Source organism: Cucurbita pepo, chromosome 13, assembly GCF_057944985.1.
Source record: "Cucurbita pepo subsp. pepo isolate OVF chromosome 13, ASM5794498v1, whole genome shotgun sequence".
NCBI classification, from domain to species: domain Eukaryota; kingdom Viridiplantae; phylum Streptophyta; class Magnoliopsida; order Cucurbitales; family Cucurbitaceae; genus Cucurbita; species Cucurbita pepo.
Window position 1 is genome coordinate 16,137,699 of NC_141810.1, and position 10,397 is coordinate 16,148,095.

A 10,397-nucleotide genomic window follows, 5' to 3' on the forward strand; every position below is an offset into this window, starting at 1 on the left:
ATTAATGGAATCTAACTCCATATATACTAAAAAAAAAAAACGACATTTTTTATTCTATGAAATGTTTATTTGTATAGAAAAAATCAAAATTATGAAATGAGATCTACAATCCTATAAAGAATTTTGTTCGATCATCTCTAACGATTATTATTATTTGAAAGAAACTCTAATTATAGTGACGGTGTGAGAACATTTCCCTTGATTTATTTAAAATTAGAATATAATAGCTTTCATAAAAAATAAAAAAAAATTCTTAAATATTTCAATTTAAAAAACGGTCATCTGAATATATTTGTATCCTAAAGCTTTATTAAAAAAGTACACAAATAGAAAGGCGAGCATCTCCATTCATTGAGTTAAATGTAACAATTACAATAGCTCTTAATCAACCTTTTTTTTAAGAGTTCGAGTTTTTTGATCGACTATATATGTATGATCAAATTATATACAGAATTTTTTTTTCCAACGTAGAACGGAGGCATCTCAAACGTTGAGTCAATATGAAAAAGAAGAAAAAAAATCGATGATGTTTGTTAAAAATTTAAAATATTTTCTATCATGCACCACCAAACACCATTAGAACGTTGAAAAGGAAACATTATCTTTTGGCTCCTCAATTTCAGAGCTTGACATTTCAAAGGTTTACTACCGGTGAAGGCAGGGTAGGGTACACATACAATACAACAATGCAGTGATGTGAATAATAGGCTTGCATCAGTTTCATGCTGTAGTAGGAGCCAGCCCAGCTTTTAAGATTTTTTGACAAAACTTGCATCCAGAGAACCGTATTCATATCATTACAAAGCGAAGCAACTGAAAAAAGAAACCGACCATCAACCGAGCACAGTAACGCCTTAGTGATGCATACAAAGAAGGTTAACATGTTAAAGTGAGTCACCAAGTTTCCAGGAAATGCATCAGTTCTGGGATCCTTAAATCAGATATCCCTCACCTTCAGTCTGACTTCTGAGTGTGGATGAGGTGACTTCTTTGGGCTTGATGCACCAGTGCTGAACTTGCGGACCAAAATCTTGAAACATGGTAAAAACAACATGTATCCAATGCCCAAAATAAAGGGTGTCGCAACAAGCCATCCCAACAACTGCCAATATCGATAGAAAGCTTTCAGTCAGTTTATTAATTCGAATGAAGCAACCGAACAAAATGACAATGTACGAACTAATATCAACATGTTAGAACTGCAAATGTGGAGAATCAGCTCAACCACAGGGAAAATGATCTTGGTTGGTGACATGGTGTTAGTGCTGGGGATAATAACAGACAATTGATGTATTTGATCACACAGTATGGCGCAATCACACAACACGGGATGGTTGGTTAGGTTCTCCAGATTACTTGGCAGATATATCATATGAAGGGAAGAATGAGCAAATAAAGATAACTGACGTTCATTTAAAACTCTAGAACAAGATAACTGGGAAAATGGAATGACTATGATAAAAGTACAGCAAGCAGTTCGACGTTCAGAGAGAGAAAAATTGACAATGGGAGAAGATAAGAAACTAAGTTCATGCATCTTTCCATTTCGCCACTGTCGAATGTCATCCAAGGAGTAAAATGAACAATACTCGAGTTGCATCTTGATCAATCTATTGTCTTCCTAGTATGCAAGTTTTCATTTTGATACACAAGTTTGTCTTTCTTGTTGCCAAGGGGTATATAAGTTGTACATTCACTGATGTGTGTATTCCAAGGAAGTTAAGACTGTAAGAGACCATATAATACTTGCTTTCATACTTACCTCAAGGCAAGCCCGAACATCCTTTTATGTGAACCTTGATCCTCTTCTATATGCATATATCTTCTCCCCCATACACACACCCCTATCTCTCTCTAAGCTTATACAATTCAATCTGCCAACCATTTGTTCCTACTAAGTTATCATGAATATTTTTTCACCAACAGAGCCAAAGTCTAACTTCTCTGACTCAGAAATATTTCACAATCTATTCTCACATTCTCCTTGAAGACATCTAAAATGTAATTATGAGTTTTAGCCAGAAAAAGTGAGGATTTGGTGTCAACAAAACCAGAGATGACCTCCTTATGTGCACTCAACCAACAACAACTCCTAAAAATGGATCTCTTAGAAGTACAATCTTCTAGCTTCTCAAACCAATTCGATTCATTAACTGAAGTATTTGATCTTGAGATCTGCGACTAATAGGTGATCTTATAGTCTAATCCTGAGCAAAGACAAAAAAGAGTAACAATGAACCCTGCATGCACAGCACTGAAATTAGTATGTAGAAGAAACCTTACCACATGAGCAATACTCAGTAGTACTTCATGCGAAGCTTGGCCTGTAAAAACTTTCTTCAAGGCATCAGGTGTAAATGGGAAACGAGGTCCCCCGGAAATTGCTTCACCAAAGCGCAAGAAAGGCACCACCAAGCTTCAGAGCAAAAAATAAAAAATAATCAACAAATGAGAGGGATGAAACATCCCCAAGCCTCTGACTCGAGAAATGCTCGCATATATAAATAATATGTAAAGTTGCTTATTTATAAGTATTTTTCCCTACAAAAAATAGCTACTGCTTCACATCAGAATGTGAGAATAAAGATCCAACTCTCCAGTGTTCGTATTACTGAAATGAATACAAGTACCTCAATTCTATGGGAGTAACAACAAAGTTGGCAAGCATCACAGTTGGAGCATGACAAAGAGGTCCAAGAAATGCAATTGCAAACCCGCATAGGAAAACAGGGACCCCTGTGTAAATGAAAGATAAAATATCAAATTGATGGTGGTATGAACTTCACACATTATTTTAACACATATATACCTAGAGCTAATCACATAAACTGAAGCAAAAAATTTAACCTAACATCTCTAACAAGTCCTTAATGTAAAAATGTGGTTCAGTAACGAATGAAACAATAACCAAGAAAAAGAACAAGAGAAAGGAGCTTCCGCAATATCCCTGATACCATCTATCTTAAATTTCTACATTTTTTTTTTATCTCTATTTAAAAAGAATAGAAATGCCCCTTAGAACCTATATTATACTCACCTTTTCTGGCTTTTGACATTTCGTCAGTCTCAAATGTTCTATATTGGTTTTAAGACGAGGTCTGCTTGGATGTTTATATTTACCCCATGATTCAAAAACTGCTATGCTTTTAACACCAATCATATAACAAATTGATTTCGAAAACCAATGATAAACAGGGAATACATACAGAAATACCCAAGAGAGTAAAGCTTCCACCCTTTTTTAATATGAACTTGACCACATTAAAAAACTTCACATCTTGAGAAACATAATGCAGTTAAGTGTGAAAGCAACAGAGTCCAGTAGTCTCTGTACTGTAAAGGAAATATATACCGCATATAGGAAACAGTCCCAGGGTTGTGCCGAGAGCTGCAGAGAATGCCAGTTGCTTCGGCTCTGCGCCCCTTCAACAGCAAAACCAAGAATAGAGAGTATAAAGGATTTAGTAATTTCTTCAAGGTCAATCTTCAGAAAATTAAGAGGAGCTTTGGACCATTTGTCTCTTTGAGAAAAGAAGTAACAAAAACAACTCCTAGAATTCATGAAAAGAGAGGGAAAAAGTAATTCCTGAAATCATTGAAACCAGCACTTCTCATTTTTCTCTTTAGGAATATGCCTTCCATTCCATACTAGAAGGTCAGAACTCAAAATCAAATCAAAATACGCTTCCAAACATAGACAATCTGTAAAATGACATGCGATATCTGATCCTCAGATTAAAAATTCCCAAGCAAAATTGTACAAAATGAAGAACAGAGTTCGTCAAATTCCTATCAAACAAACTTCGCTGCTCCAAGAGAAATAAAACATTTCACAATTCAAATGCGCAATGAGAGAAAGAACCTCTGGAGGATTTGGAGGAGAGGATCGACGATCTTTTGGTTAAACCAACTGGTCGGACGTGTATGCCCTACTGTTGCCATCTTCACCTCCAACTAAACTGAAAATTTCAGAAATCCTTGTTTCCTCCCGGAGCCTCAATCGAAGCAAAAAACGAATCGAATACAGAAATTTCAGGAAAGGCTGTATTAATCTCCCAGAAAAAAGATGCGCCAATTCTTTTCTTCGTGGTTGGTCACTCTTCAACTGCGGTTGGTCGAGCGATCATGAGATAACAACCATCAATCTTATTCCTTTCCCTCCTCCGAAGTCCAGAGAAGATCGATAAATTCTTCTGATTTCTGTTCGGAGGTCCACCGCCGACCAGATTAGGGGCGATCAAGTAATTGCGCATCGCCACGCTTCATAAATATTCTGATTTAATTTTTTAGTTTTACAATATATTATACAATATATGTTAATTAAAAACATTAAATTCAGTCCGTAATAAGACAAAAGCTGAACCCAAACTAGCATATACGATCGAGGTCAATGTTGGACCCAGAAAAAAAAAACATATAAAGAAATTAGTAAATAGAAATAGTGTTTCTTAATTTTTAAAAAACGAAAAACTAATAATGCCTTTTTATCTATATATTGATTTATGATTAGAGCTGATTTAGAATCAATAATTTTCGTGTTAATACTCCATTTTCATTATTTATCAAAGCTTTACACGTCTAATATAAAAATATATGGCTTTTTTTTTTTTTTTTAATTCAAGAATTATAGATCTACCTTTAAATATTTAATTCTAATTATCCACGAAGAAATTACCGTTGAAGTAATAACTCAACCAAAATAATATTAAACCGTTGACATAAAATGCTAAAGGACAAAATTTAAGTTAAAAAAATAAAGGTGTCCATCTCGAAGGAGAAATCACAAATTTTCCCTCCATATTTGCATCTCTCAGTTGGTTGGTATTATCGTATCCCAGTCTGGCGCGCGCTTTATCGCTCTATTTCTTGGCTTCCGCTCTGCGATTTCAATCGCTTCAAGTTTTCTCGGCACCGAACTGAAACTTGAACTGAATCACAGCTTCTTGCTCTGCGGACTGTCGAAGATGGAAGAGTATTTGCAGTACATGAAGACACTGCGCTTACAAATGAGCGGTACGTATCGGCTCCTTCAAATTCAAGTTTTAACGTACGGAATTATTTTTTGTTGCGTTATTGTGCTACTTCTGGATTGATTCTGTATCAAACTTGACTTAGACGTGGAGGATCAAGTTTCGAAGATCTCTGTGGAAGAGCACATGCACTTTACTACTATTCGAACCATGGAGAATGATCTTACTGCTGGTCAAGTCTCTACTTCTAGTCTTCTAGTTCGTTATTTGTTTATCTGAACGTTCTTTAAGCACCTAGAAAAATAATTCAGCACGTACTTTGTTTGCGGAGATTTTGTAGATTTATTCTCTCTCTTGTTCCTGTCTCGTCCTCGATTATTACTATTTTTTTTAATTTCGCTTCAGATCATTTCGAGGATGTCTAACTGGTTATTGTGATCATTTTCTTGCTCAAAACTCCATAGCATCTAGTTTTCATTTTGCTCAAGTTTTTCCCCGGTTTCTAAATCAGTCTGATACATATCTATGGATGACTAGCTTACTTGAAAGTAGTTTTGGTTATTCATGCCTACTACAACCGTGACTATACAAAGTGAAGCTGAAGGATTTTGCAGTTTCTTATAAAGACGGCTGAAGAATTCTTCTAATTCATTCATAGACGCGTTTGGCCAAAAAATCTATTTTATTGCTTTTGTTATTGCCAAAAATTTCAAAGGGGTATAATAATCCTGTTTCGAGAGTGTCACGACTCATATTGGTAATATATAGTTACGTGAATCGAGTAACAAAAACCTAAGAACATTCATCTTCTTCCAAGTCGATCAAACATATTGTCCATTGGACCTAATGTGATAACTAACTTCTTTGCTTTTATCTTAGGCATAAGATTGCTTACTCTTGATGCACATCCAGCCTGGTGCCCTGTAATTCATAGTTTGTGTTTGAAGTGCTTTGATTTTGTCTCATTCTACTCTTGCTTTAGTCAGACTGAGATTTTCTGATATCTTGCTGATATAACTAACTCCCAATATTATCCTTGAACCATTACTTAAATCAACCAAATAGGACTGAACTATCATTTTATTTACTTATGTTTATTACTTAATCCAGTACTATTCTAGAAGTCTTTTAATATAATATGTAATCTAATTTATTTTTTGGAGGCGGTTTCACCAATTTTTGTTCGTACATGTAGTGCTGATTAGCAGCTGTTGCCGTTTGATTACTTTCTGTTGAGAATTGGTCGGTCGAATGAACTTCGGCACGAATTATTGCATGTTGAATTCAGATTTAATTGTAGTCTTACCTTTGTTTTTTCCTAAAACTTCAATATTTCGAGCAAACTAAAATTTTTGAGTTGTAGATCGAATGGCTATAGTTTGCTTTCACTAAAGACGTCTTGATGCAGCAAAAAGTGAGTTAAAACAACTCAAAGAAGATGCTGAGAGAATGATGCGGGCAAAGGGTGAAATATGCTCCCAGATATTAGAACAACAAAGAAAAATCACCTCTTTGGAGCATGACATATGTACACTTTCACAGGTGTCTATTCTCTGTACTGGTGTCTTGGTGCTTTCCTTGTGTCCTTTCCCTCTCGTGTAGGTCTAAAAGCTGTTTAGCAACTGCTTAGTTAGTGTAAAAGGACCATGCTGTAGCATCTACATGATAAATAATCTATCTCCATTTCATCATTCTCGTCGCTGACAAAAATGGAGAAAATAGAACAAAAGTTTATTTTCTCTCTCTTATTTCAGCGCTAGTATTGAATTTTCTAGGTAAATACAATGTATACGATTCAATTTAGTGGAGTCATGAACTAAAAAGGAAAGTCATATTGCTCAACCTCAAGTGTCCTCATGAAATGGAATTGGACTTTTCTTCTGGTCCGGCCTCAATTTTTTTTTCTTGGCTTTAGTCGATCAAATATGTGAGCTGAGGCTGGATATTGTGCCCAACTCTTGTATATCTATACGTTTAAGAGAAAAAGAGTTTCTATGATGTCTAGTTTCGTTAGACTAAAAGAACAAAGGGAACTATTTTCTCCGGTTCACTTATTCTCCATTTTAACAAGAGGAGAAAAATATGTTTAGGTTCTTTCCATTATGGATTTCAACGAATACTGTTTTGCATTCGCCTCTTGCTTGTTAAGTACTCTCAACTGTTTGATATACAGACACTCGAGCTCATTCAGCAAGAAAAAGTCAGCTTAGGAGCCAAAATTATTGAGAAGAGGTGATTGAACTATGCAGTATTGAATTTCTGGTTCTACCAATGGTGCGTGATTGTGTTATTAACAATAGTATATTTGACCATGATAGTAATTATTATGCCAAAGTTTCTGAGGACATCAGTCTCAAATTCCAAGATCAGCAGGTTGAAGTCCAAAACATGTCATATAAATCATGAATTCTAAATCCATTATTTATGTTTTGAAATTCAGTCTATTATGCAACCTTTGGTGTAGGACTGGGTAAATGCTAACATGATCCGCGGAGAAGCGGAAGAGCACGAATTGGTATTTCTCACTAGATCATCACTCTTGTCTCTCCACTACTTATCATATTAGTAGTTATGGTATATTTGAGCTGCCCTTTCTTTGCTCTCATGAGATTAGATGGTTGTCCCTCAACTGCTCCAATAGATATCGGCGCTAGATTTTGTACATGGGTTTAAAGAGAGTTAGTAAACAAGTATCCAAGTGATTCTTGCCGCTACAATTTAATATTCCTTTATAGGAAACTAGATGTTTTGAATCTGTCTATTTTAAATTCTATAGCTCATATATGAATTATTTTTCCTTCTCAGGTTCTAAATAGAAGCTTCCTCCATCCCTATATGTGAATTTCTAATGTCATCGTGGGAATCTATTATATTTTTCATGCTCAAGTCTCATCTTATTTTACGCTCTTAATGTCATTTTTATAGCATATACTTAGTTTGGCTCTGGATCTTTCTTTCAAGAATATTTGCCCTTGATCACGACCTTTTTTCTTTTATCAACCTTTAGTTACTTGGTCCTTATCGTATTGGCTTTAAATGAGAATGCATAAAACACGAGAGATAAATATTGAGCCCTCGATCTTTTCAATAAAACCGTCATGTACTAAATCATCAATCTAAGTGATGGAGTGAAGATAGTTCAAGTGTTCATTCACGACCCTTGGCCCTTATTCACCACGCAAGTAATTTGGAGTTAAAAGCTTGTGCTAGGACCAATCGTTTTATTTACAACAAGATAAGGCTGAAGAAGTTTTAATCTTTAAATCATCTTTTCTAAGGTCTCTTCTGTTTGCAGGTTTTGCATTCCCACTGCGTGCAATAAGTTATTCCTTCCAGCATAACTGATTACAATTTATTTCAGGTTAAGTTTGAAACTGCTAAGCGAGGAAGTGAAACGGAAGGATCTTATGATACAGTTGGAGGTAGTTCTGGGCCTCCTATCCCCTCTTCAAGATTTTAACTAACCATAATACGTAGAATGGTTTACTTTGGAACACTTTAGATTAAATCTATCCTATTTGTAACTAGTTTTGCAGTTAAGATATAGAATGGATGATAAAGTAGAATCGTCAGACATTTTCCAAAGGCTTTTAGAAATAATTTATTTTAGTTTCTGAATCAATAGCAATTTGATCAATAGCGTGGAAACATTTTATATAATGGTTTGCAAGTGAAGCTCAAATGTAAAATTTGATTATTTGAGCTTCCATTTAACAATCTAACTACTGTAGCATGAAATTCATACTAATTTTATTCCATCCTCTCTCGTAGGGATCTCTGGCACTCGTATTTACTGCAGTCCTAACAATCTGGTACTGAACTCCTGCCATGGACTGGCGAGTGTGTTGAAGCATAATGTGCTGATCTAATGTTGGTTTACAGGTGGAAGAGAGGAAAGATTTATTGGGTAAGTTGGAATCTGCGAAAGCCAAACTTAGTCAAGTTTCAAAGATGAAATGTGCAGTTGTTTTGGAGAACTTCAAGGTAATCAATGTCGTCAAAGGTTGTATGTGCGATTATAAGAAGAGTGCTTCCATTCGTAACTTCCTACCACCCGCATATATGGGAAAAGAAAGAGCATGTAAGAAGATAGGAATCATTTTTTAACTGTAGATTGTTAATTTGGACCGGCATCTATTTTTGTTTCAGATTGGACAGTCAATTGAGGAAGTTAAGAACGAATTAAATGATTTCAAGGTTAGTGTTAGTGGTGCTCATATTTATCTATTTAGTAAAATAAATTAATTTTAGCTAGGTAATCGATTTGATGGTAGTAAATAAGAGAATCAACCCTTATAATATTTAAACAACTTACGACCTTGGAATCTCGAGAACAGATCACAATAGAAGACGCTATCTAGCGCAAGTCATGAAATACCTTCTACATGGACACTATCTGCTTTGTGATCTGTACATATCGTAATTCCTTATGCTATTGACTTAAGGTTGTCCCCTAACTATAGCAATAGTTTTTACAACCCAATTATGGGAGCTACGTTGCGAACATACAAATCAATAATATCCCAAATTTTCTATGAAAGCATTCTAGAATCAACCTGATTTATTATAATCTATTATCTAATACTTTTTCCTGGATAAAAACTTCAGCCAGAACTCAGAGCAATGGATGATGTTACATTGGAGGAAGAGTCCAAGGCGCTCTTATCAGATAAAGCTGGAGAAACTGAGTATTCACAGTCCCTTCAAGACCAAATTGCAAAACTGAAGGTGAATTTGAAATCAGTGATTTTTTTCTTAACATTTGACGGTTGGTTTTATTATATGTACATATATATATATATATATATATATATATATATATATATATATATATATATAATTCAACTGCACTGTGGACGTTCTTCTGTCTTTTAATACGAAAGAGTTATGTCGTACTTTGTAGGAAATTTCGCGTGTGATTAAATGCACTTGTGGTAAGGAATACAAGGCTGGAATAAGCTCAAGTACGTGATAATGCAAACAGTCTGTTGTTTGGAAGAGTGAAGAAGAAATAGGACAAAGCTAACCACTATGCAGGTAATTGAGAGGGTAATAGATGTTTGATGGTGATCTTGTGCTAGAATCTGTCAAAACTTAAAACTTTGCTCAGCGGGTAATTGCTGCATTTGCAATGTGCTATATTGTCTCTTAACGAGAGTAATGTGCTATGTTCTCAATCCTATTGCTGTGGAAAACGTTGCAACTACTCGAACTAAGAAATACTTCTACTTAGTTCAAAATTCTTCTTGATTGCAAAACAACGTCGTTGGATGTAATGAAATCTAACTATATTTACCGTGCTACTTTTGTGCATATTAATGACAGCAATTTGTTTCGAGAATTATTTAACGATCGTTATTTTGCGACCCCTTTTCTGTAACAACATCATGTAAAATGTTGCAAAATGCAATTTATGTTGTATTATTA

At 35.0% G+C, this 10,397-nt stretch overlaps 2 protein-coding genes across 5 annotated transcripts; one reads left to right on the plus strand and one right to left on the minus strand.

The window, feature by feature from the left end:
- Positions 1–584: 584 nt before the first annotated feature.
- On the minus strand, positions 585–4,274 carry LOC111809211 (uncharacterized). 2 transcript variants are annotated; one of them, XM_023695604.2, is made up of 6 exons: positions 3,863–4,274; positions 3,353–3,423; positions 2,631–2,736; positions 2,284–2,416; positions 953–1,102; positions 585–813 (listed from the first exon to the last, which is right to left on the minus strand). In XM_023695604.2, exons 1-6 carry the CDS (start codon positions 3,940–3,942, stop codon positions 790–792), a joined length of 564 nt encoding a protein of 187 aa, XP_023551372.1. In that variant the 5' UTR covers positions 3,943–4,274; the 3' UTR covers positions 585–789. The 2 variants fall into 2 exon arrangements, with proteins under 2 accessions (XP_023551372.1, XP_086985627.1); XM_087129501.1 differs by having other exon boundaries at positions 585–1,102; positions 3,863–4,273.
- Positions 4,275–4,764: 490 nt separating this feature from the next.
- On the plus strand, positions 4,765–10,316 carry LOC111808353 (tropomyosin). Of its 3 annotated transcripts, XM_023694279.2 has the most exons (12): positions 4,765–5,013; positions 5,116–5,202; positions 6,379–6,512; positions 7,144–7,202; positions 7,289–7,343; positions 7,435–7,485; positions 8,332–8,392; positions 8,742–8,782; positions 8,853–8,954; positions 9,120–9,167; positions 9,579–9,698; positions 9,874–10,316. In XM_023694279.2, exons 1-12 carry the CDS (start codon positions 4,965–4,967, stop codon positions 9,940–9,942), a joined length of 876 nt encoding a protein of 291 aa, XP_023550047.2. In that variant the 5' UTR covers positions 4,765–4,964; the 3' UTR covers positions 9,943–10,316. The 3 variants fall into 3 exon arrangements, with proteins under 3 accessions (XP_023550047.2, XP_023550048.2, XP_086972893.1); XM_023694280.2 differs by lacking the exon at positions 9,120–9,167; XM_087116767.1 differs by lacking the exons at positions 7,144–7,202; positions 7,289–7,343; positions 7,435–7,485.
- Positions 10,317–10,397: the final 81 nt, after the last annotated feature.